We start from the raw sequence: 26,861 nt of genomic DNA on the forward strand, positions 1-26,861 counted from the left end.
ATGCCATTAGGTCTCATTAGTAAAGTTTTAGTTAAGTTTCTGTTGATCGATGGGTATCTTTCTTTTGATTTGTTTAATAATGTGAGTCTGGAATAACCGTTGGGGAAATTTGTGCACTTCGTCTCCATATTTCCAAAAGAAGTTCAACGTGTGCGTGTGTGTATGTGTGTGTGTGTGTGTGTGTGTTTTTGTGATTGTGTGTGTGTGTGTGTTTGTGTGCGTGTGACACACCCTAAATCAGCAGTTCTATGCTCAAATTTTTGAAATGGTGCACCTCAGCTCATTTGTTTTTAAAAAGCGCATTTTTTTAATTGAGTATAGTCTGGGGAATGAAATTTTACTTCATAAAAAGGTTATATCCTGTTATTACTTTATGTGTGGAGTACGAGAAAACTTTCTGTTCTTTATACCGATATATAAACTTGCTTGCGAATTTTATTAAGTATCGATAGCATTTCGTTTAATGAGACTGTGCATATTCTCGTCAATTAAACAGACAAGTGCTTGCTATTATTTTGTTCGCCTTATTTTAGTATTGCTTTATATCACATAGTGTTTTTCAACATCATACCACGATGAAATAACTTTCTCATTCACATTAAAAGAGATTAAATGTCGACACATATTCATTAAAAATAAAACCGTTTTGAAAAAACATAGCATGAGATGTTTAGAAATCCAAGATGAGCGATAAGTATTCCTTGAAACAAAAAGCGAGAAAGTTGCCAAATCCGGTCTGAGCTGGAATAAGAGATTGGGCTATCATTGAAAAACAATACTTGGTCGATGATCAATAAGAAAAATAACTAAAGAACTGAGTTTTAAAACCCTTACAAAAGTGGTACTCGAGACATTTTTTAATCAAGTTAGCAACCAGACGGAGTAGCTGTTGCAATTAATTTATATGTGCTTTTGTTAATGAACGACTGAAACGTTTTTAATCTGGTTGGTACTTATCTGCCAGAGTGTGAGAAAAACAGGACTAGTTGTAAAACTAGCAGTTATTTAATAATTACTTTTTTCAGCTGACCTCAGTGGCTATTAATTATAATCGACAGATCAGATCTCTGCTACGACTTGTAGCCGACGACTAGTCAAACTTGAGACGCTCATTTTGCAGCATAATCGTAATTAAAATCAGTCGGGCTAATAATAACTTTACAGAACTTTCACTCAGAAGCCGAAACTACAAGGATGAAAGTACTGCTCTCTGTGGTTCTTTTCATTCAAGGTAAGAATTGACCTGCAATTGCTCAATAATGCTGAAAAAATTTTTGTCCTATTTAATATATGTCCTAAACTACTGCGTTTTATCGCGGTAGTTGATTCAGCAACAATTTACTAAAAAGTATTTCTTAATTAATAATTCCATTGAAGTTGATATTCTTTTTATCAGAAAAATTTTTAAATTCGTCTAACAAAGCGAATTTTCTTAAAAAAACGGGACTTTCAATCTCTAATTTTAAAGCGCTTCCTCGTCATTTAAAGTTGGCAAATGTTATCGAATTTGGCGATCAAAATTTAAATCTTGAACAACGGTCCCAAACATTGTTCCGCCAAAGCGTTTGGCAACATTACCAAGTTAAGACGAGACTTGAACCTGGCTCGGAACAAATAAGTTGATGTCAAAAATTTCTTCATAAATTATACTAACATTAGCTACTTTCCAAGCTGAGCTAATATTGGGTTTTATTTCCCGTTTGTCTTGCATCTCAACCCTATAGAACGAAATATGGAGTCAATTTAGCCCCATTTGGTAATTCATGGAGTATTAACTATTACAATGTCCAGAAATCAGTTTCATTTTATTCTCCTTCGCTTAGTTTAATAGTATGATCTGTTTTTGCCAGGAAAAAAAAAGACGAAGCGCTATTGAAAAACAAAGAAACACAAGTAAAAAATTTAGTAAGGCAGACCCAAGGTGGGCTCCTTTTAGAGCCTTAAAGCATAAAGAGCTAGGGCTACTTATTTCTGCGCGCGAAGCAGGTTTACCTATATCTCTCAGACCAACTGACTCGGTAAAACACTGAAGATATACTTCAGTTACAACGATTTATAAAAGAGTTAACAGTTTTAATGTCTTGCAATTTCAGCCAATTACCTAAAAATTAGTATTCGCTCCACTAAAGTAGGCACAAGTATAATTATTTGGGCTATCATTAAAAAACAATACTTGGTTGATGATTAATTAGAAAAAAACTAAAGAACTGAGTTTTAAATTCCTTACAAAAGTGGTACTCGAGACATTTTTGAATCAATTTAGCAACCAGACGGAGTAACTGTTGCAATTAATTTATATGTGCTTTTGTTAATACAGGATTAAACCGTTTTTAATCTGGTTGTTACATATCTGCCAGAGTGTGAGAGAAAAAACAGGACTATTTGTTAAACTAGCAGTTAGCAAATTACTTTTTTCAGCTGACCTCAGTGGCTATCAATTATAATCGACAGATCAGATCTCTGCTACGACTTGTAACCGATGATTAGTCAAACTTGACACGCTCATTTTGCAGCATAATGGCACTTAAAATCAGTTAAAATCAATTAAAAAGAGCTTTACAGAACTTTCACTCAGAAGCCGAAACTACAAGGATGAAAGTACTGCTCTCTGTGGTTCTTTTCATTCTTCAAGGTAAGAATTGACCTGCAATTGCTCAAATGCTGAAAAAAATTATGTCCAAATTTAATATATGTCCTAAACTACTGCGTTTTATCGCGGTAGTTGATTCAGCAACAATTTACTAAAAAGTATTTCGTAATTAATAATTCCATTGAAGTTGATATTCTTTTTATCAGAAAAATTTTTAAATTCGTCTAACAAAGCAAATTTTCAAAAATCGGGACTTTCAATCTCTAATTTTTAAGCGCTTCCTCGTCATTTAAAGTTGGCAAATGTTATCAAATTTGGCGATCAAAATTAAAATCTTGAACAACGGTCCCAAACATTGTTCCGCCAATTATACTAACATTAGCTACTTTCCAAGCTGAGGTACTATTGGGTTTTATTTCCCGTTTGTCTTGCATCTCAACCCTATAGAACAAAATATGGAGTCAATTTAGCCCCATTTGGTAATTCATGGAGTATTAACTATTACAATGTTCAGAAATCAGTTTCATTTTATTCTTTTTCGCTTAGTTTAATAGTTTGATCTGTTTTTGCCCGGAAAAGCAAGACGAAGCGTTATCGAAAAACAAAGAGACACAAGTAAAAAATATAGTAAGGCAGACCCAAGGTCGGCTCCTTTTACAGCCTTAAAGTATGAAGAGCTAGGGCTACTTATTTCTACGCGCGAAGCAGGTTTACCTATATCTCTCAGACCAACTGACTCGGTAAAACACTGAAGATATACTTCAGTTACAACTATTTATAAAGGAGCTAACACCGGAGTCAGAGGTATACACATCGTGCAACTACTCTAATAGACTAACTATAGTTAGTGGAGATCTCTCTATATAAAAGAGAATAGTGTCTTCTCAGTGTCTGATTGGATGGAGGTGTACATCCAGTATTTCTACTGCTACAATAGTGCTGGTGTGAAAGCTGCAATTTAGAAAAAAATAAAAATTTAATTGCAACAATAGCCATATTACTGCTATTCAATTTTGTTTTAAATAAAATGAACTATTTTACAAGTAAACGCGAAGTGTGACCTCACGTGATACTGCATAATTTTTGTTGAAATATTTTTTATATTAATTTACTTTCTTTGTTGTCGGCAAGTGTGGAACTGATTTTGAACTTAAAACTAACATATCATTGCTTTTGAAGCCGTCTGATATAAGAGAGACAAGCTCAAATGGGCGTCAAACAAACGATGGTAGCGTTTCGTTTTCTTTTTGTAAAAAATAGATGATATAAACATTTAATGCCATGCTTAAGAGTCCAACCCTTCCCAGATTTAGTTTCAGTTAGTTGAAACACTTTCCTTTACTTCAATTAAATATTTAGCATAATAGTTTTACGCCTATTGTGACGGGATTGCGATAGATATAGTGTTAGCTTAGCATGTCATTAATTGTTTGCCTGGAATAGAATTCGAAGTTGCTGTTTCATTCTAAACAACAGTGTCAAACTCAATTTCTAATTTGACCTTACTTGCTTTGTATATTTCAAGAGTGCAGGCTAAATGTCTTGCACATTCAGCCAATAAACTTAAATTTAGTATTCGCTCCGCTAAAGTAGACACAAGCATAATTAAACCCAGATTCATTCGACTCGCGAATCACGTCAATTGTAAAGCTATTCTATAGGCATACAGCATGGCTCAGTCAGCAACCGAATGGAGAAAAATGTCATTATCAACAGAGCGTTTTGAGAGAAACCAACAACCAAACCTCCATTACGCTGGGAGAAAGGCGTACGCACGTTAAATTGGCGATTATAGCCAAACAAAACACAAAATTAGATATGGAACAAAACCATATAGAACCAAAAAACAATGCTGTCCCGAGAACGAATATATTAACGAGCAAAAAAACCCTACAGAAGCAACAGAAAGTGATAAAAACACAAGAAATAATCAAATCAAACTATGACAAGACCTCTCTGAAACGCTTGTATTTTGCATCGGGAAACCACAAACAGAAATTAAGACTGTAAACTGCCTCAATCAACACAAACCTCTAAAACAACAGATTTCGAAAAAATTCGATAACTCATCAGTAGAGTTGCTTAGTCTAAAAGCCATGAGTCAAATTGAAAATTCACCGAAATTACAGAGTTTGTCACCAAATAGGACCAGAAACTCCAAATAAAATCCAAGATAATTTGATAATCGAATTAATCAATTTTCCCGAACAAAGACATATAGAAAAATGTCAGCCTGATACTAAGCCTGGATAAAAAATTACAAACACCAAATGCCATTACTGTAAAAAGAAAGACCAATGGGCAACCAGTTCAAAATTAAAACACAAAACAATTTGTAGGAACAAATTCAAGATACCAAAATTTGACAGTATAATTCGACCACACTACAAAAATGTAACTTCAAACGCGACGCAAGAGATGGCATTTTTAGCACCACGATAAATTTGCAACACGCGTACAGCCAACTAAAGTTATATCCATATACTTCAAGGCCTTGTGATTGCAACAAAATACATGTTAATATGACGGGTAATGTCAGTCTAAAACCAAGTTCGTTGGACTCAGATATGTGCAGTCAAATTTCAAACATCAATTGTTAACAAATGAATTTGCTGAGATAAAACAAAGTGATTTATGAACGATACTTCAAATTTAAACGAAGGAGACTTCAATTTTAAGCCATCACGCCAGATACAAGAAGAGGGGTCAAAGAATAACTAATGCAAAAAGATCTACCAGAGGAAGTGACTCTCCTGCGGCTGAGTCAAATAGTCAAAGCAGGGCACAGGGAAGCTCTGAGACTAACACTAGTGCATCTAGGGATTGAGATCGACCAACCACTGATAGAAATGATAACATCGAGACCTGTTGACGATTGGCTCAACAAACACAAGCAGAAAGCAGCAGGCAAGAACAGACCATCGCTCAAAACCAAAAACCAACGAAAGAGGAAGAACAAAAATAACTGAGCCACAATGAGCAGTCATTTAAACCGCCTTTTCTTAAAGGCAACCAAACAAATAAAATAACCCTCACTAGACTTGTCCTAACCACACCGCTAACCACACCACCCATGAGGGAAAATTGAATTCTAACTTGAATTTTTAATTTTTTTTAAATATATATATTTATAATATTTTTAATATATATATTTATAATATTTTTTAATATATATATTTATAATTTATATATATATATATATATATATATATATATATATATATATAATTTTTTTCTTCTTTTTTCTCTTATTTTATTTCAGCACGCCCCCACAGACAGTAGAAAAAGGGGACCGAAACTGATGATGACTAATCAGTGTGGGAGACTAGACTGATCTCGGGAATCAGTCTAGGTCTTGAAGCTGATCTAACTCTAACTCCAGGGTACCAGCAAGGGAGAGCAGCATGATCGTGGGAATCATGCTGCGGCCTTGATGCTGGCCCCACACTCTGTTCCCGCTTGGGAACAACAACTTACCCCCGCAAGGGCAAAAATAACCGCCTCAATAAGAGGTATAAACTACAATCCTTTGTACTCTCAGCGCACAAGCCGGCTGCTGGATTCCCTGAAAAGGGGACTGGCTGCCGGAAGTGCACTGAGGGTGCCTCTCTTCTTTCCTTCTTTTTTTCTTTTCTCTTTGTCTTTTCCTTCGTTCCTCTTCTCTAAGACCCTACTCCTTCACTCTCGCCCCGACTCCCTCTCTCCCAAACTCCATCTAAAACACCTTTCCTGTCACCCCACGCCCCCTCCGTTCTTCCACAAAGCATAACAAAGACCCAAGAAACTCCACAACCAAGTAATCCATCGAAACCAACCTCCCTGCCTCCCTCCTCCAGACAAGCACCCAATATAAACCACAAGAATCCAACGAAAATACCAAAACCGAATGCAAACCAAAGTGAAAGCGCGGTTTAAAAGGTGGTGTAAACTACCACCTGAGAAATCGCAGTTAGCAGTTCACTGCTAATTGAACACATTAGATTAGCAATTAGATTCAATTTTAAGCGGAAGAGACAGACCCTCATATGAATATCGTTTGAAAAATTCTGGAACAAACTGTATTCTGACATTTTACCTGTTAAATTATCCAAAAGCAGATGTCCCCAACTTAAAATAGAGGGGCTCTGGAACAATTAGCATCAAACCGCTCCAACCAAAAGCAAATGCAATCTTCGGACCTAAATCTCCAAAGTCACTGCTGAAACTATTACCATTCTTGGACTCTGTCCTCCACCTCATTAAGTTAATCCCAAATAAAGCAAAACTACGCAAGAGCACTGCTAAAAAATTGTCTAAATTTATTTAAACAGAAGAACATCAGATCGTTTTTGAAGAAACTAATATTTAGGTAGCAAAAACAATTGCAAATAAGCTCTCAAATCTTGAATTAGAAAAGAAAAATAAAAGTGACGCTTCACGTCAAGAGTTAGGCGTAGCGCTTGAATTGCTAGATCACGATTGGTGGAAGACAGCCAAGTTCGGGCCGCGGTTTCTTAATTCAGTAGAAAGCAGATATATCGTTAACGAAATTAAACAAAGGGATGTTGTGTGGATTAGAGTATTTTAAACACTATCGTGACAAAAATTTCTGCATAAAATCCTTATGAATATAGTTAAACACTATCGAGACTATCACGGCTAAGAAATTTCACCTTGATAAAAGACTTTAGCGGGTTATTACACATCGTAAGAAGAAAAGAGATTGAACAGATCTTACAACAGGATGCGAATAGGTTTTGAAATAGACCACATTCGGGCACACTCAGTATCGCATAATATTAATATTTATTAAAATTTTTAAAAAAAAATAGAAGCTAGATACCTATCATATAACACCACCTCGAGACATTTTTTGGAGCACGTAATTGCAAATATTACGTCAAGCCCGCAGTTTACATAGAATTAGAACGCAAAAACTGCTAGACAAAATCAAACAATTTTTGTTGCGAATCAAAACAAATACTAATAAAAAATTCTAATTACGATGGGCAATTTGTTGTAGCAATATTAGGAATGATAAAACGCAGCACGATACAATTCCTCCTATACAAGAAGAAATCAAATCAAATCTTGGCGCCAATGTACTCTAAATGATTTGAGAACGATCTCAAGAGTAGAGTTGACGCAATATAAGCTCCATTCGCGCCGCAAATCGGCGTAGTCCATAACGCCCTCACAGACAAAAAAAGTATGGCAGAAAAACAAATTCCTGAAACTCCAAACACGTAAAAAAGAACAAGTAGAAGATAATGAACAAGTTCATTGAACTCATATACAACTTAAAAACAAGCCACTTGAAACAAATACAAACGTAAAGAAACAGCTCAGCAGTTAGCAGTTATTCAAATAGATGAAAATGGCGAAGGGATTGAAACAGAACACAACTCCACTAGAAATAGATTCAGCGATGAAGTGCACAATAACCAAACAATTCAGACTCGAGCAGCTCAACCACTGATACAACAAATACATTAAAATGAACTCTAACTCTCAATGCATCAATTGAGCTATAAGCCGATGAATTACATTTTCCTTATCAAAAAAATGTGCCAAAATTTTATCAGAATTTTCAACGTCAACTGTTGCTGCATTGAAACAGAAAAGAAAGTGTATCTTGACGAAAAAAAATAAGAATATCAATATACACATTCATAGCAATTGCTGAATGTCAATTCCGGATGTGCTTTTCCAGATGACAGGATCACCACACCAACCTCTGTCTAAGACGCTTTGTCAAGGCGAATCGTGGTACCCATCCAAGAAGATGAGGAAAAACAAAATAGCAATTCATAGTGGCCAGACATGAATCGCGACATCCTTAATTGAATATCAAAATGCGTGCCCTGAACAACAACAGATATAAACTAAAATCTACAAGACCGTCCACAAAATGTAGAAAATGTAATACAATGGAGAGGTGCAGTAACCAAAGGGAAGAAATCCGAATTGATTTCGGGGCCCCAATAGATAAATTCAAAGGACCAAGAGGTATGTTTCTTGGTTTATTTCGTAGACGGCTTCTCAAAATTTCCCTTGGCAGTATTAGTGAAGAACACGTCAACGGAAATAAGAGATAAAAATTTGGATAAATTTTCATGCTAACGCACAATTAGATTTGGTCAAGCTAGCAGTCAAATTGTTAGTCAAATGACATCATTGGGTGGCAAAAATAGAATACTGAAAGAGTCTAGGCGCCGATCAATAACCCTAGTGCTAACGCGATTGAGTTAAGCGGCTTATTTTGAAAATTAAAGAAAGATTATCTGGCATGAAAGAAGCCGCCAAAATTTTTAAACTAAAAAACTCTCTCAATTCGATTATTTCTCAACAACATAGAGTGAAAATGTTTCCCCTTTGAAGCTCAATTCGGTGAAATAGCGAACACAACTTTGAGTAATAATAGCAGCAATTAAAGGAAAACTATCATATCAAAATGGTGTAAATATATATCACGCCTAATCAGAACATAGGAGCTAGCAACACCAATTCTCAACGCCAAGTGAAGCATCACTCCAGTTAAAACTTTTTTTATAAAACACAAGCACATAAGCGTTTGAGAATAAAAACATTCACAGGGCCTATATAAGGTCATGGCACCGAGAACCTTGGTAATCAAAGAGGACTATTACACTTTTAATACAAAGAACCTGGTAAAGTGGAGGTGAGAATCAGATAATCAGATATGGCAAATTTTAGTTCGAAGGCACAGAATGATATGCTCATAATGTCTACGCCGTTCGGAGACCAAAAAACACCAATAAACAAAAGGGCAGAAGATAAGATAACTAACCGCGTCAACTACATGCGACACAAACTGGAATGAACAACTCGGGATGGAAAAAACTCATCTGCCGTGATAACTTACGAGTCATAAGTTCCGCTTGTTTTTTCATTAAGAGGAGGGAAATGTGGTAAATGCGTGGCAAACTTATCCAATAAATTTAAAATCAGTTTTCACTCCGCGAAGCTAAACAATAGCATAATTAAAACTAGAGTCCTTCAGACCGCAAATCACGCCGGTTCTAATGAGACGCTTATACGGGTACGACATTCTGAACAACGTTTTTCGATGAAACTTGACCAATAAAACCTTGCCCCTATCGGCAATAAGGAAAACAGCATTGCAACGATTCAAGACAACTATAGTAACTTTATTTTACTAGATGTTGAGTTTAAGAGAAAAAGTCTTGCTACAATACTCTATGTATGTTTTTGGCCTCAAAATGTGCTCTATCACGATTTTCGCAACATAGTTGAGCACACTTCTTTTACACAATACTTACCACTTGCCTGTTGGAACAACATGGAGTTTTTCATATAGTACCAGACGCTAGTCGTAATGTGACCTCTTTAGCTAGGTCAGTGACTGGGCCAGTATGTACCATACTTTAGGATCAGTAGTTGTCATTGCCGTTGCACCTACAATCACTCTGACACTTGAAGGTCACACCAAAACAACTGCTAACATTTCACTCACAACCAGTGACTCCTCATACTCCTCTGCTACATTCAACATACTAGAGTACAACTGTACAGATGGGTCAGGTGATACTGTAGAAGAGGATATTTGTGTAGTGAATACTTCCGATAGCTTAACTGAACTACCGGTGGGTGTGTATCTGAGTGGATTGGTCCCTGGTAAAGAGTACTCATTCGAAGCGGGTGCGGTTGAGTATTACAACGGAAGTGGCACTCCTGATAATGATACCGATCCTGCTCTGTTGACACCTTTTTGCACAAGTAAGATTGCAACTTTTTCTTTCTCATGGTCAACCAATTTTTAAGAAATCTATAAAGCATAGCCTCATCAAACATAATTTGGAGGTTGACTGTTATTAAAGGTTGATTGTTAATTGATAATTCTGACTCTGATCGTCAATAATTCGTTATAAATGACGTACTAATGTTTTCTCGTTACACTAAATTAAAGATGTTATGATCTGATGTCTCGAATTGTTATTCAAAACCCACCTGCGTAAGATTGGTTCTGTCCAAGAAAGCTTAATTGATAAATATTAGCAAAAAGTCGCTCGTATTATTAATAGCGTATTAAGAAGAAAAATTGCATATTGATATTTACCCATATGATGGTTCTCAGAAAACTTTGGTTTTTGAATTGATTTTTTATATTAAATAATAAAAATGTTTTCGAAATCAATTTTCAGATTAATAGAACAGTTTTATGAAAAGGATTAGCTCCACTTTCTCTGTGAAACGAAACCTGATGGCCTCGATAAAAATTACACACGTAATCATGGATAATCTTTGCAATATCTTGCCTTTCTTCAGGGCAAGATAATATCAAGATATATATGAAACAGCGAATTCTTTGCATGGCTGTCAAGAACTTTGGCAAGATTTTCATGAAAGATTAACCATTACGTGGCAAGACATATTGACTCTTAGAAATTCAATATCAACCAAATACAAGATATAGCAAGAAATCTTAAGATCAAGCAAGAATTATCAAGATTTATCAAGATGTGACAAGAACTATTAAGAACGTCGGGAAATACTGCTCCCGTAGTTTATAACCTTAAAACCAACAAATTAGCGGTTTTTACAATATAATGAAATTTTTAAGTGAATGCCAGCTCTGTAGGTGCATAAAACCGACATTATTCAGGACCGCCACCGTGAAGGAACCTACTAAGTTCCCATGTTAAAAAAATCTGAAAAAACTTTAGTAACATGACATAAAACTGCATCAAACAAAACGAAACATCACTCCGCCATGTTATTCATTACCAGGCAACTATAATATTTAAATCTACAACCTCAAATATTAGAAAAACAAAAAATCATAACAAAAATCAAAATCTGTAAAACACAAATTTTTTAAAAAATAAATTAATTCTGACTAGGCTTGAATTGACCCTAGCAAATCGTAACCCAAAAAGCAGAAAGAATTGAAAAATAAATAGATTTTCAAGTGTTAATTTGAGAACCATTTCAAAGAGTTTTCAACAACGAAAGACAAATCTTAATTTTCAGGACCCAATTCTGAAGAAAGTGGTTTACTTCATTTAAAGGCAAAATATGTCTGCTAGCTGTCACTAACAGGTTCTGAAGTCCCAACGATTCCAAATTTAACAGAGTTAAAACTAAACTAGAATGAGTTTTTAAGACGAAATAACTATTGAATCTAACATGTATAGCGTTCCACTGTTCGCTTTACCCTCACTTTCTAATTCAGTTTCATAGGAAAATGTTTTGTATTCTTTTATTGACCTAATCTACATTGAACAAGATTTGAAACGGATTCGATTTGAGGTTACTTTAATAAGTGTGAGAACAGACGGAAGCAAACAGACGCAATGTTTAAATCAAGTATAAAACTGTTAATTAAAAGCAAATACTTTATTAGAATGCATTAAAACATATAAACATTTAGACAAAAAACTTTTAACTTTCTCGTATATCGTGCCTCCGTTAAGCCGGGCCAAATACCTGGCCACGGAACCGTTGAGGTCTTTTTATTTGTGATTTCAGCACTTCGCTATTGAAATAGTTTCTCATTTTTTTCTACTAAGAAAAAAGATGTTTGGGCTGACTCTAAACAAAATGATATGAAAATGAAGCGAATACAAGTTTGCTACACTTTAAGAAATGTTCTGCTTCCTATTTTTTGTTTAAATATTTACTTATGAAAAGAATAAAAGGTTTTAAAGAAAATTATCACTGATTCACTTTACCTTCACTTTGTACCTTGAGCTCATAGCATTTTTGTTTTCTTTTCTTGGGACGAGATACATCGAATTGCGATCAAAAGTGATTAAAAGTGTTATCAAGATTTGTCAAGATCTGTCAAAAAATGTTCTTGGTCTATCTTGATAAGATCTAACCAGGATCTTATCAAGATATACCATGAAATGTTGGTATTTCAAGTTCTAGGTAAGATCTTTTAAGTTTTACAAGAGATGTCAAGATCATGCATGTCTTATCAAGTCTATTAAATTCGTTTCACTGGGTTTATTGAAATATGCACTATATGATGGGCGTTATGAATTTTTGCATTTTAATTCAATCAGGGTAATAATTTAACCTAGAGTTTTCACAAACTTTTCAGCAATTCATGTACTAATGTTTATACCTCTTGTTCTTCTTGTGCGAACTAATGAGTGGAATACACTTTAGCCCCCAACCCACCCGCTAACTTGACTGTCACTGACGGTGGAAGTGTGACGTCTGTGGCCTACACCGTGATCAACAACACAGTCGGTGTGAACGACGGCTACGTGGTCAAATATTTCCAGTGGAATGGCACAGGGTTCATTGAAGTGGGTGAAGATAACAACACTGGGGCTTCTTATTCGGAAACTGGATCATTCAGTGGGCTGACCAAAGGAGACTTGTACAAACTTAAAGCCTACGCAGATGACGAATGTTCAGAGTATGAGCTGTCAACTGAAGATGTCATTGCGTACTACCAAGCTGGTACGCCCCGGTTGTCACTTCTTATTATTCAGACTAGGATAAAATATGATGTCATACAAATCATACCTGTTTTGTACGATCCTGTCATGATTTCCAGGAGACCTCTTGTGATCTCGTATGATTACCGCACGGGGACCATATATATTAAATGGTTTCTATATTGTAACCTCACTCAGAGCTTTTATGTTTCTATATTATCAATGAAAATAAAAACAGCTGTTCAAAGAAAACAAAAAATATTATAAAAAATTTTCATGGTAATCAAGCACAAATCGGCACTTAAATTGCAACAATTTGACAAATTAAGTTTTTTTTAATAATATGCTTATAAATTATTTGATAGATTTGTTGAAGGCAAACGGAACTGAATACAAAATCTGGCCAAAAATGAAATAATAAAAAGATTTTTGGCTTCAGGTCTCGACACTCCGACAACTGACTTGACTCTGCTGCTCAAGAATGAGTCCCAAATGTGTTTCATCTGGCAGTATTCTGGTGCTGGCAACTGGAACATGGTCAAGGTAGAGTTGGTGCAGTCTGGCCAGAGCAAAGGCACAGAGTCTAAATCAGTGTCGGTTAGAAACGCACTTCACACTGATGTCAATTGACAAAGGGTCATTTCATATTAGAGTTGTAGCAGTGTAAATTATGTTTTCAAAAGGAGCTCTAGACTAATCATAAATCTATGAAAAGACCGCGTCCGACCATAAAGTAGCTGGGAAAAATATAACTTGATCCAGATTGCTCATATAAAGATTTTTGTCTCGAATTGATAGAACACCTATAATTTTTAGCCAGATAGCTTTGACGCTGGACACCTGTTATCGCCAATAAATTACTCTCACAATTTTGCGAAAAATTTATCTATCTTATAGAGTTTACAAAATATTTGTATGTGCTCTATAGCTGATTGTGTAGTCATTGAGAAAGACACTTTGTGCGATGGAAACCTCGTAAGTTTTTAAACTTTGCCTGAAAAAAGTTACAAACTTTGTAATTTAGGAAAGGAGACGAACAAAAAGCTAACGTTTACAGGTAACCTTATAAGTTATAATTAATCGAACAGCCTGACGACAGAGACCAGTAGAGCAAATTTTAGCAGTTTTTCAAATATATCAAAGTTAAACTAGTCTAATTTAATGGTGCTCAGTGTTGCTGAGCAGCTTAGATCTATCAGAATAAGAAAAATTTAATTTGTGCAATTGTTTTTAATTCGTAGAAGTTAATCCAAGAAACAGGTCATTCTCGATTGTTCAGGAAAAAACAATGATGCATGGACATAAATTGTTTATCAAAAGATTCATCACCTTGATTAAACTGAAAAACAATGCTCAACTGTTTAATTTAATCTGCTCTTTTCCTGCAAAAAATCTGACCTGAAGTCAAAAAGAGCTGTCCAGAAATCTGGAGGTGTGATTTTTACCATCTCAACAACGTTTAAGCACAGTGTTAATGAACGTTTTTTCTAAAAATAAAACATCCAAACAAAGTAAAATAAAACAGAAAAAGTAAAAAAAAATGAGGTGAGAATGTGTATGTCTGCGAGAGAGAAAGAGAGAAAGAGAGAGAGAGAGAGAGAGAGAGAGAGAGAGAGAGAGAGAGAAAGTTCGAGTGAGTGAGTGAGTGATTGAGTGAGTGAGTGAGTGAGTGAGTGAGTGATTGATTGAATGAGTGAGTGATGGAGTTTGTGAGCGAATTTTTGTACAGAAAGAAAAAGAAATGAACCTCAAAATCGTATGTTTTTCAAATGTTTACTTATTTGCTTGTATTTTGAGATCAGAGGACTGTTGTCGTTAGATAGTGTTTTAACGGTTTTCTGTGCTTCCTCTTCTATCTCTGTTGAATTTTGCTATTTTTTCAATTCTAAAACAGCGTTTTGTTCCTAACAAGTACTTCTAAATGGTATTTGAAGAAAAAACAGTGGAACTTCTCAAATTATAAGCATACAAAAAATTTTTGTTAAAAATTAAGCACAGGAAAGCTCCCTGATTTTTGTTTTTCCAAGATTGTTGTCGCAATTTGTATCAATTTTTGAAAGTAATTTTAATCAACCATTTTCCATTAATGAAAAACTTCAATTATATAGCAATGAAAAATGATTGATTACGGCTACTTTTAGAAATTGATACAAATTGCAACAAAAATTTCGGAAAAGGAAAAAACCAAGGAGCTTTCTTGTTCTTCTTTTATGACAAAAAATTATTTATCCTTATAAATTGAGAAGTTCCGGCTTTTTCTTCAATAAATGCTACAGAAACGTTGCCAATCAAGAGTACGATAGATTTGTAAACCCGGGGCTCAAACTTCAGCCTAATCTGCAAAATTCCCAGGAGAAAATCACTTCACCAAAAGGATATTTAAGATCAACTGTTGGTGTGCAGGGGAAAAATGAGAAGAGTCTGACGTAAAAAAACTTTTAAAAAATTTTTGAGGCTATAAAATGAAGCTAAGCAGTCTGAAGAGAGAATATTGAAGCATCAATTAGTAATTTGACAATTCATTTTTCCGTCTGTAATATTGGCTTCTTAGGGTCACAGCTTTACGTTTCTCGCAGTCTGAAATTTGAAATCAACCGTTATTCTGAAAAACTCTTTAATATCAGAGTGTTTCGCTAATTTTAGAGCAGTCCTGGTATAATCTGTGTAACACAAAGTGGAGCAGATACTAGTATGGATGCAGAGGTTCATTTTTCAGCTGGTAATGAAGTCAGTGCAGATGGAATTACTTTCACTGAATACTCCGACTCAAGAAACAACTCATTCTATAACTTCTCAGGTACCGCATATCAAACTTCGAAAAATCTCCATGGGCAGAGTTATTTCCAAAGCTAATACTGAAAACAAAGCTCAATACTTTACAATTGTGTCCTTTTAAAATGATTAACACGATCAATTTTTTTATGGTTCCTCGGAAAAGTAAAAATTAGGTTACAGGTGATTAAAGGAACCAGCAAATTTTTGATGTAAGTTTTAATTTTTGTCTTTGACATTTTTTTATTGTATTATCCATAACATTTAACTCTGTTGATTTTTTTTTCAGATTTCAGCATTGTGTCCGACTTTTCCTCCGACTGTGACATGGATATTGAGAATTGTAGTGTAACTGTAATTGTGGACTACAGCATCAACCCCCACGCAGACTATATCTACGTCAATCTTAGTGTAAGTTGCAAAAAATATAAAAATTGAAATTGCAAAGATGAAGGTACACTATGGTACCAAAAAGCTACGTTCATCTAAACAATTTTAAAAAGCAATACAAACATCAAATTATAACATTTTGGGTTCACATTTTTTCTCCAATAACGCGTCCTAAATGACGCTTCTTTAACGTCTAGTAGACGGTTTGAACAGTTTTCATACAGATTTCTCACGACCGGTGCGTCAATTTCATTCCAAATTTCATACACTTTCTTCCAAATTTTCCCAAAAAAACTGTTTCCGTAATCGTTGCTTCAAAATCGCCCATAAATTTTCAATAGAATTCAGATCTGGACTGTTTGCTGGCCATTCTAGTACCTTCCACTCCTTTTCTCGGAAAAAAATGCCGATAATCTTCGATTTATGCACAGGAGCATTATCTTGTTGAAAAATAATGTCCATGAAATGCATTTTTTCTTCGTAAACTTTCAAAATTTCCAAATAACCGACAGGGTTTAGCTTGTTTGGACACATAAGCAATCTCCGTCCATCCGATCATATTGCAACCCAAAATATAAGTGATCGTTTGTCCGAACTCAATTTTTTTGTGCTTTTTCAAGAAATCTTGTTCCATTTCTGCGAAAAACTAACAATTCCGTCGCTGGAGATGCGCACCCTTGTTTCATCAGTAAAAACAACACTCTGCCAGAAAGAGAACGGCTTCTTGAGCATATTAATACTCCATTTTGAACAAAAACACTTGCTTTTTTTGTTCAAATTGATATTTGCAGCATTTCTTGAAAAAAAAACCATTTTTTTGAGAATTCGTCGAAGTGTACCTCTGGAAATTGTATCGTAGCAAGAGAAAGCGCTATGAGCCACTCTAATGCGCTCCAGTGAGATTTTGGGATCTTTCAAAACATCGGTAACTAACTATTCTTTCTGATTTTTTTTGAAAATTTTGTGGGACTTCCGCTCGATTATTGGGCCTCGAAAATGTTTTTTGTAACGTTTGTATACATACTATGCACTGGATCATGATTTCAAGTTGAGTTCCTGTTGTATTTTAGACCATGAAAATCTGACATCTCTTAGCGTAACAACTTGGCAAACGGTGAAAGAACAAAGCGGTTTAACCATCTTTTCTGTCTAAGCGGAGAAAGTGAGAATGAAATTTCTCTTAAAACATCTAAATTTCACACCTTTTTTCACGCCTTAGCGCAAATCATGCTTACGAAGCACGAATCATGCTTTGAAGCAAAAATCATGCTGTACGTAGCTTTTTGGTACCATAGTGTATTTCTTCCGTGGTTTTAATAATTAATATGTTCAAATGAAAATGGCTTTCTAGTGGGTAAACACTTCATTATCGGTTAATTCGAATTCTGAATAAAACAAACGGGCTCTTGACCGATTCAGCTATTTTTCTTTTCCAAAAAAATATGCTATACAATTGTTTACAACTGAATTTATTTTAAAAGAATTCAAAGATGTAGGGAAAATCACACTCTTGCAAAATTCCCTAACATTTTAACATCAGATTGCGGCATTGGCCAGGTTTTTTGTTCGAAAACTGTTTTTCCCATAAGGAAATTTTCAAACAGACAATGTATATTATAGCAGGATGAAACCATAAACGAGCAACTGAAATATAGTGTGATGACATCTTGGACCCTAAAATGACGAAAAATACTGTTTCTTGTGCTTCAGTGTGATTTAATCAGTTTGTTTTTAAAATAAAATAAAAAAATTTTGTTTTCATTCTAAAAATAAAAAAATTTTTCTCAATTTTAGGCTGGCAGAAAAAATGTTGAAAAGGGGCAAAATTTTTATATCGATTTTAGAAAAAAAAACAAATATAATCTTTTCAACAACCTTGCAAAATTGTGCAATTCGCCATTTTTGTACAACAGAATTTGTGGAAAAGTGATAGGGATTCTATTGAGAGCAGAAAAATTTGATAGATACCTAATTATTTCATTAATTTCCAAACGCTCTTTACTTCTTGCAAAACTAATTGCTTTAAAAAATCTAAACATTCAGGAAAAATAAAAATAATTAATAATTTCTAAACCTTAAGATTTTTGACAATAAGTTTCACTTGTTTACTGCTGAGCCTTCAACGCTAACTTGCTGTTATTTGAAATGAAAAAATCTATATCCAACTTTTATCATATTCATTATAGTGTTTTTATCAAATGGCGTCAACAACTTGAGTGAATTAAATACATTTGTTTTCAATTTTTGTATACAATTTGATTGTTTCGGCATGTGAGCAACTTGGAATGCAATCACTCATAATGCTTTGGAAAATGTTCCACTTCCTCAACAAATATCTTCTTTTTTATGTGTTTCGCGAAAAAAGCAAAATCTGAAAAAAAAGGCTGACTAATGTGCAGTGTTACACAATAATCCAACCATGCATGTCGAAGTTTGTAGCGAAATTGAGATAGACTACCTTCAAAACAAGAAACTTTTTCTATTAAAAATTTTGACATATCTTAGGAGTTGGAGACATTATTAACAAAAGGAGAGTTTTTATCAATGACATCGAACTTCTTTGTTCCACTAGAGTAAAAAAAGAGAACAAACTGAACGGCAGGTATTGAATCAACTAAAGCAATTTTGCAAAAATTGAAAAAGTAACTAGAGTGACTTCGGAAAAAAGTAATCCCTAAATCCAGTTCTGTCCCGATTAAAAAATTTTTTATTCAGAATTTTTGTTATTTTCAAACTTGCCTCGCCTCTATTTAATTGCAACTGCATTTTAAAACCTTTTTGAATTTTAAATAAGAATTGATTTGTTATAAAATCATTTCAACTCTCATTTGCAAATAGAAAAAACATGGATCAAATTTAAATTGAGTTTGGCCAAGCTAGATAATTGAGAGCTAGGTAAGTCTTTGTTGCCCATTGAACTAATCAAATGATTAATCTCTAGAAGATGTTGTTAATTTATAAAAGCCTACAAATGCAAAAAAAAAATTAAAAAATTCTTGCAAAATAGGAGCTCCAAATTCTGAGAAACCTTTTCTTTTTTACAAACTGCGATACTTAACACAAGCTTAGAAAATATTGAAATTTTAATATAAAGGACAAGTAAAAAAATAACGATTAGAAAAATTTTTTGAAAAATAAATTTAAACAAGCTTTAAAATAAGTCGAGTTGATATTTGAATAGTGCAACCACTTCCTAAAAAAAGTAGATTTGAAAACAAGGAACACCAACTCCCAATTACATAAGCAATAAACTGACAAAAAAATCATAATAATTACAATGCAACTGAAAAATTGGCAAATTTAAGGCAAGATTCAGAAAAGTCTACAAAACCGTTAAAAATATAAAGTTTTTAACCAGTTAAGTTAGTTAAAAGTGAGAAAAACGAACTAAATTAATTGAGGATGCTTCAGAATGTTGATCAAACTGATTATTATTGAGATTATGAGCCAAGTCTGTAATGGAAAACATTTACCAGAAAATTTTTGCATTTCACGTGAACAAAATTTAAATAGGAGAGCCAATCGAAAAATTAAATCACTTCAATACATGCGAATAAATTTTAGTAGATGACAGCTCTATTTCCTGCTAATGCAATTAATGTAAAAATAGGCAAAAACTTCTGAAGGGTGAAAAACTTTTTTTATAAAAACACTACTATTTTTGAAACGAAGTGTAAGAACAAGTACCTGTCAAATAGCGTAATCCAAGTTTAGCTGTCAACTGATAATAAAATGTGGATTTTCATAACCCTATTTATTCACCTATGAAGACTTAAATTAATGAGACTAATGTCAAAACTGTCAAAATCAAAACTTCATTAGTTGCTCACAGACCAAATTAGAAAACAGCGTCTATGCACCATCCACATTTCAAGTATATTTTGCCTGAAAATTGCGAGAATAAGCAAAAGAAGAAAAATGGCGGCACGTATGAAAATTCGCTCGATAACCGAACAAATCTAGATCCATTTCCAAATCTTATGACCTTGTTTACTGTACTCTCTGATGATCATTCATGTTACGAATGTGGGATTTGCATAACAATTATACTTAAAGAAATAATTTTGTAGCATAATTTATCAGAAAAATTTATTCTTTCTTTCTTTCTATACTCACCCCTTCCCGCTACTAACATTGGTGTCGGAACGGAAATAAAAAAGTCTCAATTTTGGATCATATTTACTTTGAAATTACAAAAATACTCTGGACGTTCAGTAGGAGTTGTGTTGTTGTAGTACACCTCTGGGTCGACAGTGTCAGAGAGCGAGAGGTTCAACCTGACAGACTGTTCTCAATCTGGAGTCACTGACTACAACTGCTCTATGTCTCTCTACAGCCTGGACAAAGAGGAGTACGACTTCGATGTGAATGTCATGATATATGACGAACTGTTTAAAACAATTGACATCAAAAGAGGCGACAGAGGTGAGCGGCAATCTTTGTTGCGGTAACCCTTTTCGTAGCATAGTTAAATAGCTGAAGATCAAAAAAATGCTTTGCAGGAAATTTTCATGAGCAGAAAATCTTGATCGTCTTTTAGTTTTATTTAGAGCGCTCATTAAAATTGGCTACCAAGTACCCACACACGCATTATTTTTTCTGAGACAGCTTGCTTCCTAATGAAAATTGTTAACTTACACAACCAAAATTTGATACAGCTTGATTTAAAAAATAAAATGTGATAAACATTAACGAGATCAAGGCAATATAAACCAAGAGTGATTAACAGCGACATCGGAAAAGACACAAAATTGTAACCAGGAGGCTCGTTAATGTGCGTTCGCACATGATGTTCCGACCCGAGCTCATCTACATTTTAGACTTAATTGTCAACCAAATGAAGAAATAATCAAAAATAGAAGTTTGAGTTAAAAAAATCTTTACCTAACCGAACTACTAATTGAACTACAAAATACCATGCCTCATTACAGCACTCACAAGATCTGTCAAATAAAAGACAGTGAGAAAAAAATAAACAACAAAATCAGCAAAAACTAAAACTTCACAGCAAAAAATTAATATCTAAATTTAAAGCACCTAGTAACGGTAAAGTCAAAATTCAATCAGACGAAACCTTAGCTACACAAATTTACGTCTTTTAAGTTAAACGGCAGATGGGACTTTTCCTTAATGGAACTAGGTAAAAGTCGACAAAAAGAAATATTGAGGCAAAATTCAAATATCACTGAACCTTTTTGAAAACGTTTCATAACTTCAAACGTCTTAGGAAACCCTTAGCCTTCAAAGAAACATTTCTTAATAAATTTAGTAAAAAAAATCGTTAAGAGAGGACCTTTTTCGCTCAAACTAAACCATAGAAACGAATTAAAGTTGTAGAAAAAAAACACAAACAAATTGCGAAAACACAAATTACTGTAGCCATCAGCTTTTATATGAAACTTGTTTCTCATATTTCAATTATTAATTTCAATAAATCTGCTTAAATTGCGCTGAACGATGAAATAATTTGATTCGGTACTTATTTGAAGATCATTGGGATCTGTTATTACGCGAATATGCAAAAAAAAAACAGAAAAAGAAACACAAATACTGACCACTAACAAATCTTTTAAGAAAAAGCATATCGTCTGCCAAACAAAACATTTATTATGATATAATATCAATAGACCTTTTATTTTGAAATACATTTTGTTTTGAAATACATGGAAATGAATGGGACCTCTCAGTGATAAGAATCAGTAAATTTTTGAAAACAAATATAATCAAAAACTTTAAGACTATTCGCTGTAAACTGAACTGACTGCATTCAGAAACATCAATCGTGCAATTCTCAAATAGAAGCTGATGAGACCTCTTAACATTTTACAACTACATAAAAAACAGTCAGAAACAGCAAAATCAAAATAAATTCAGAGAGAAAACTGTCGAAGCCATTAAAAAGTAAGTTTTTTCAGTAAAATCTTTCTATTTTCGATTACTTTCCTAACAGCAATGTGATGCTTCTTTTGTTTCTAAAAATATGCCTCCCAAAAGTTTACAAATATGAAAAAGTATGTCAAAACCACGAAAGTTTTGAAAAAACACAATATCAACGCAAATAATTTCAAAAGTTATCAACGTAATTCAATACATACGTCAATTTTTTGCCTCGTTGGGAAAACTATGCTATTTGTCATTCATTGGTCAAATAATAAGCTATTGATAAGACATCACAATAAGTCTTAAGACAATGAGAACAACAATAAATACAGGCAAAAATCAAAAGTTAAATAGAAAATGCAAGAAGAAAGTTTCGAAGCAATTTAAATTACAGGCTTTTCTCTAAAGACCTCCACTGCAATCCGAAGCAAAACTTCTCGAAGCATAACTTCTTGAAGCAAATGGGAACTATCAGTATTACGATAATGTTTTAAGAATTCAAAAGAAACCAAAATATTGAAAAAAATATCCGAAAATTTTTTAAAAAATTGGAAAACTCGTGGCACGGAATTCAAAAAATCAATAGTTAGAAGTTAAAATTGCTATCCAAACAAATTTTGATTGCAGTAGAAAGGAAGGAAAATGAATTAGAGCTCAAACAAAATAAGTTTGAGGTCGGTTAATTTTCAAAAAAGACGAAAAATTATATTTAATGTCTTATCAGCCAAAAGCTGTCTACTCAAAGCACTAGATACGTTCACTTTTGCTCACTATCAAAACTGTTGCGCTTTTAGTCAAGGAGTCTATGCCATAAGACTACAAAAATTAGTAAAATCTCAAAAAGAAATTCAAAGTCTCATTTAAAATTACGAAAACTCAGAGTAGAAGTCAAAAGAAAACAAGAACGATTCCGAGAAAACGGAACTTTTGTTTATTGGATTTCATTTGACTGTAAGTGAGGTTCATCGTTAACGGAATCTCGATATGAAAAGTGACTAGTCTATAAGTTACTTTTGAAAAATAAAAAAAATGTTAAAATTTTCTAAAAAATAACAGCTCTGAAATAGAATTCGATTTTTTTTATAGTAAAATAACCCATGAGACCAAAACTAGCTTTTTGTCGCCTTTCGTTTTTTAGGAATGTAAAATCGTTCCATTAAGTAGCATGAATTGTAATCTTGATTTAATAGTTTTACAGAAAAAATCTTAATGTGAACGAAAACTATGCCAAAAGTGAACAAAAATCATGCCAATTGTCATGTGTTCACACATAACTTTTAACCTCGATAACTCCTCGAAAAAAAATGAAATTCAAAAAAAAATGTTTTTAATTTCGAATTCTACACTGGACGAGCTTGTTAAGGATACCACTCACATTTCTCTACGATGAATATATCGATCGGCCAAAATTGTCTGAACAAAAAAAACCCATTTGAGTATTTAGTTCCTCCACCCTCAAGAGGGGTCGGAACAAAAATTAACATGTTATACACGTAAAATGTTAACACGTGTATGTTTTAAGGTTCTGAAGTTTTTTCTATTGCGATAAGAAGATTATGCATGCGTCTTGTCAAAGTTTATTAGGTTTTGATTCTCTAGTCTTTGTTATATTTTAGAGCGAATCATTGGCATGAGAGTGGCCTCGCTGTTGACGATGGTGTTCTCAGTAATGGCAGCGTTCAACTAGCGGTGGATCACTAACCTCTACAGATAGCCAACAAAATGACAATCGTCCTTGACTTTTCGGGATCTTAAAACCACGCTTCCAGATTACCAAAAGCTCAAACACTTTACAATGGAACGATAGAAACTTAAAAAATTATTTGACTGCGATGTCGACTAATATTATTATTTAAAGGAAATTTTCATACATTTTCATTCTGACATTTATTGACTGCAGCATGTTTGAACAACTGATGATGGACTGAACCCGGAAAATATGTTCACGTGCAGCAGTGAAAGGATCTTGCTGTACTTCATTTAAGAGATCATGCGTTCGATTATGACGAATAACTTACTGTACTCGTGTGCATAGTGAATTATTCTAGCAAATGACAGACTAATTAGTCTTGATGCCAATGATACTCTGCAGGATACGAGCTCTGTAAATTATAAATGATGAAAATCGTTAGTCTAAATTTTCAGTTAAAATGGTTTGTCTTTTGTTGGCGACTGTGTTATAAGCAAGTTATATTGTTGATATTCTAGCAAAATACAAAAGTTTCAAGTTAGAGACCACTGTTCGTTTTATTTACTCTTTCACAAGTTTAGACCTTCAGCTAGAAAAACTCTACCGAGAGTTCATTATTGTCTAAAACTAAACTTTTCGTGGGCTGAGTAAAAACTTTTCGAGAGTCCAGTTCTCTTTATATTATGGGTTGAGCATGAATTGTGGCCATGAAAACCAAAAAAGGGCATTGGTGCTTGCAAAAACAACCGGAACCGTCGCAAATGAGAGAATGAATTCTCGAACAAGATATTATGAGTCGACTGCATATTGAAACGCCTAATGTTGTTCCGCCATGATACTGCAAACTAAGTCACAAGAACCAGTCGGCTGTTGCAAGTCTCTGCGTAGCGCAAAATGTTCCAACATACGTCTCAAGTTCTCTGATCTGAAAAAAGCTCTTTTCGTTATCAATAATCTACTTGTAGCAATTAATTTGTTGAAGATTTTTTGAGTGTGATTTTGTTTTATGTAAGTATGCCGTTGCAATCGTGCGACAAACCGTCAATTTGACATGCTTTTTTGCAGATTTAAAATGTGTGCATTGTCAAATATTTCTCAATCAAAAATGAATTTTCACCAAGAAGCGGATGATCAAAAACAATACTCAGTCGTAAAAAGACAGCGCTGAAAACAAAGACTATTTCAGTAAAAAAAATCCGAAGCTTTTAGTTTAAAGAAGCCATAACAGCAATTTGCGAAAGAAACTTTCATGACGAGAATTTTTTCTGTTTTCTAAACGCCCCGTTTTCTTAAACAACCAACAATGGTGACGCCCGTACCTCTAAATTGAAGTTAACAGCTACCTGGAAAAATGTAAATCAATTGAGAAACCATTGAAAGTATGAGTTGAAGATTTTTCTTGTTTTATCGTTTTGTTATTTTTTTCCTTCGAAAATGCTAAACTTTACCTGCTCTGTACGACCGCAATTTAAATAGATATCATCGGATGTTGAAACTATTTGCAATATCAAAATGCAAAATAAAAAAATATATGGAGTTCTTAATTTTAACATTCTTAATTTTTCTGAAATAAATTATAAATTTTTTCTAAAAAATTTATCTCAGGGTAAGGAATTGTTTATGTCTGAAACTGAATCAAATTCGGAACTAATGGGCAAAAATTTTTAAATCACCTAAGAACCAATTTGTTCTGGCGTGTCAACAAATTTTTGTTTCTTATTAACAATGATAATTCTGACAATCGTTTTTGTAATTTATCTTAAACAAAAAGTTTTTTATGTTTGCTATTGACTTCTAACACTCCATTCAGTCAATTTGTTCAATGGTTGAAATCAAATGGAAAAGGTTAAGTTTAGAGGATAAACTACAAAAAAGTGACCTTTAAAATTAAATGCAGGTAGAAGAAAAAACCGGAAAAAAACATATTTAAAGATATTTTTTTCGTATGCTCCTTAATTGCAATTTTTTCATGGCTTATTCGGTTTTAGTTCGAAACAATTAGTCTAAATAATTCGCTATAAAGTTAAAATTAAAAAAATGGTGTAATTCATAACAAATAACAGGAAGCATATTTTACCCAGAAGGAATCCAAAAACATAACCACACAAAACGCACAGAAAAGCAATAAAAAACTCATTTACAAAGCATTTATCAATTACGTTTGAAGTGTTCTGAAAATTTCATAAGTTTTATCTCCTCCCCTGGGAATTGCATTTTATCCCCCAAACCACAACCACTCACCATCGACCAACCACCACAACCACCACCACCACCTCCACCACCAGCCCCACAGATATTGGTCATCATTTGTATCAACATCAATTTTTTTATTTTGCAAAGTAATTGGTAGACAAAATACTCTGCCTGCTACTTCTGTGAGTTTCCTTAACTGTAATTTCCTTAACATCTGCTATATCAGTATAAATGAACTCAATTTTCGAAATACTCTCGAAAGCCATATTGAGTTCATCACTAAACCCTTTTCTTTTCAACAAAATGCTAACCAAATTATAATGATTATATTAATATTATTATTTCTGTGAAAACTTTTGTCAAACTTTACTCAAATGTGTTTGTTTGCCCTGGATCGATAAAATTGTGGTGTTTAAAAATTCTGTTCGTTTTGCATGCAAAGTATTTGAACTTGCTTCTGATAGTACTATTATATCAATCAAGAGCAACAGTTTTTTTATCACATTAGTATACAAATTTGCAAAATTAAAGGTTTTGTTGATGCTTGTCAAACAATGCTTTCGAAAATAAATGACTTGCAAGTCTCTGGTAGCGCAAAATGTTCCAACATACGTCTCAAGTTCTCTGATCTGAAAAAAGCTCTTTTCGTTATCAATACTCTACTTGTAGCAATTAATTTGTCGAAGCTTTTTTGAGTGTGATTTTGTTTTATGTAAGTATGCCGTTGCAATCGTGCGACAAACCGTCAATTTGACATGCTTTTTTGCAGATTTAAAATGTGTGCATTGTCAAATATTTCTCAATCAAAAATGAATTTTCACCAAGAAGCGGATGATCAAAAACAATACTCAGTCGTAAAAAGACAGCGCTGAAAACAAAGACTATTTCAGTAAAAAAAATCCGAAGCTTTTAGTTTAAAGAAGCCATAACA

The 26,861-nt window shown here is 33.8% G+C and overlaps 2 protein-coding genes across 3 annotated transcripts in view; one reads left to right on the forward strand and one right to left on the reverse strand.

Annotated features, from left to right (window-relative positions):
- The window catches only part of LOC142342786 (eukaryotic translation elongation factor 2-like), a 425,342-nt gene that overhangs the window by 254,332 nt on the left and 144,149 nt on the right, over nucleotides 1-26,861 (reverse strand). The gene's annotated exons all lie outside the window — the stretch shown is intronic.
- LOC142342214 (uncharacterized) lies at nucleotides 988-24,276 on the forward strand. 2 transcript variants are annotated; one of them, XM_075393470.1, is made up of 8 exons: nucleotides 988-1,231; nucleotides 9,983-10,330; nucleotides 12,728-13,027; nucleotides 13,445-13,602; nucleotides 15,649-15,802; nucleotides 16,067-16,188; nucleotides 20,403-20,592; nucleotides 23,664-24,276. In XM_075393470.1, the coding sequence occupies exons 1-8, from the start codon at nucleotides 1,195-1,197 to the stop codon at nucleotides 23,732-23,734; spliced, it is 1,380 nt and encodes a 459-aa protein (XP_075249585.1). In that variant the 5' UTR covers nucleotides 988-1,194; the 3' UTR covers nucleotides 23,735-24,276. The 2 variants fall into 2 exon arrangements, with proteins under 2 accessions (XP_075249585.1, XP_075249584.1); XM_075393469.1 differs by lacking the exon at nucleotides 988-1,231 and adding an exon at nucleotides 2,526-2,632.

The sequence above is a fragment of the Convolutriloba macropyga genome, chromosome 7 (genome assembly GCF_964194025.1).
Source record: "Convolutriloba macropyga chromosome 7, txConMacr16.3, whole genome shotgun sequence".
NCBI lineage: Eukaryota > Metazoa > Xenacoelomorpha > Acoela > Convolutidae > Convolutriloba > Convolutriloba macropyga.

What these genes read in the sequence shown, in the direction of transcription:
- LOC142342214 (XM_075393469.1), top strand. Translation starts at nt 2,593, where the DNA reads ATGAAAGTACTGCTCTCTGTGGTTCTTTTCATTCTTCAAG. An exon ending in CAGAGTCTAAATCAGTGTCG is followed by an intron (nt 13,603 to 15,648) that starts GTTAGAAACGCA and finishes CGCTAATTTTAG; the next exon opens with AGCAGTCCTGGTATAATCTG. An exon ending in CTCATTCTATAACTTCTCAG is followed by an intron (nt 15,803 to 16,066) that starts GTACCGCATATC and finishes TTTTTTTTTCAG; the next exon opens with ATTTCAGCATTGTGTCCGAC.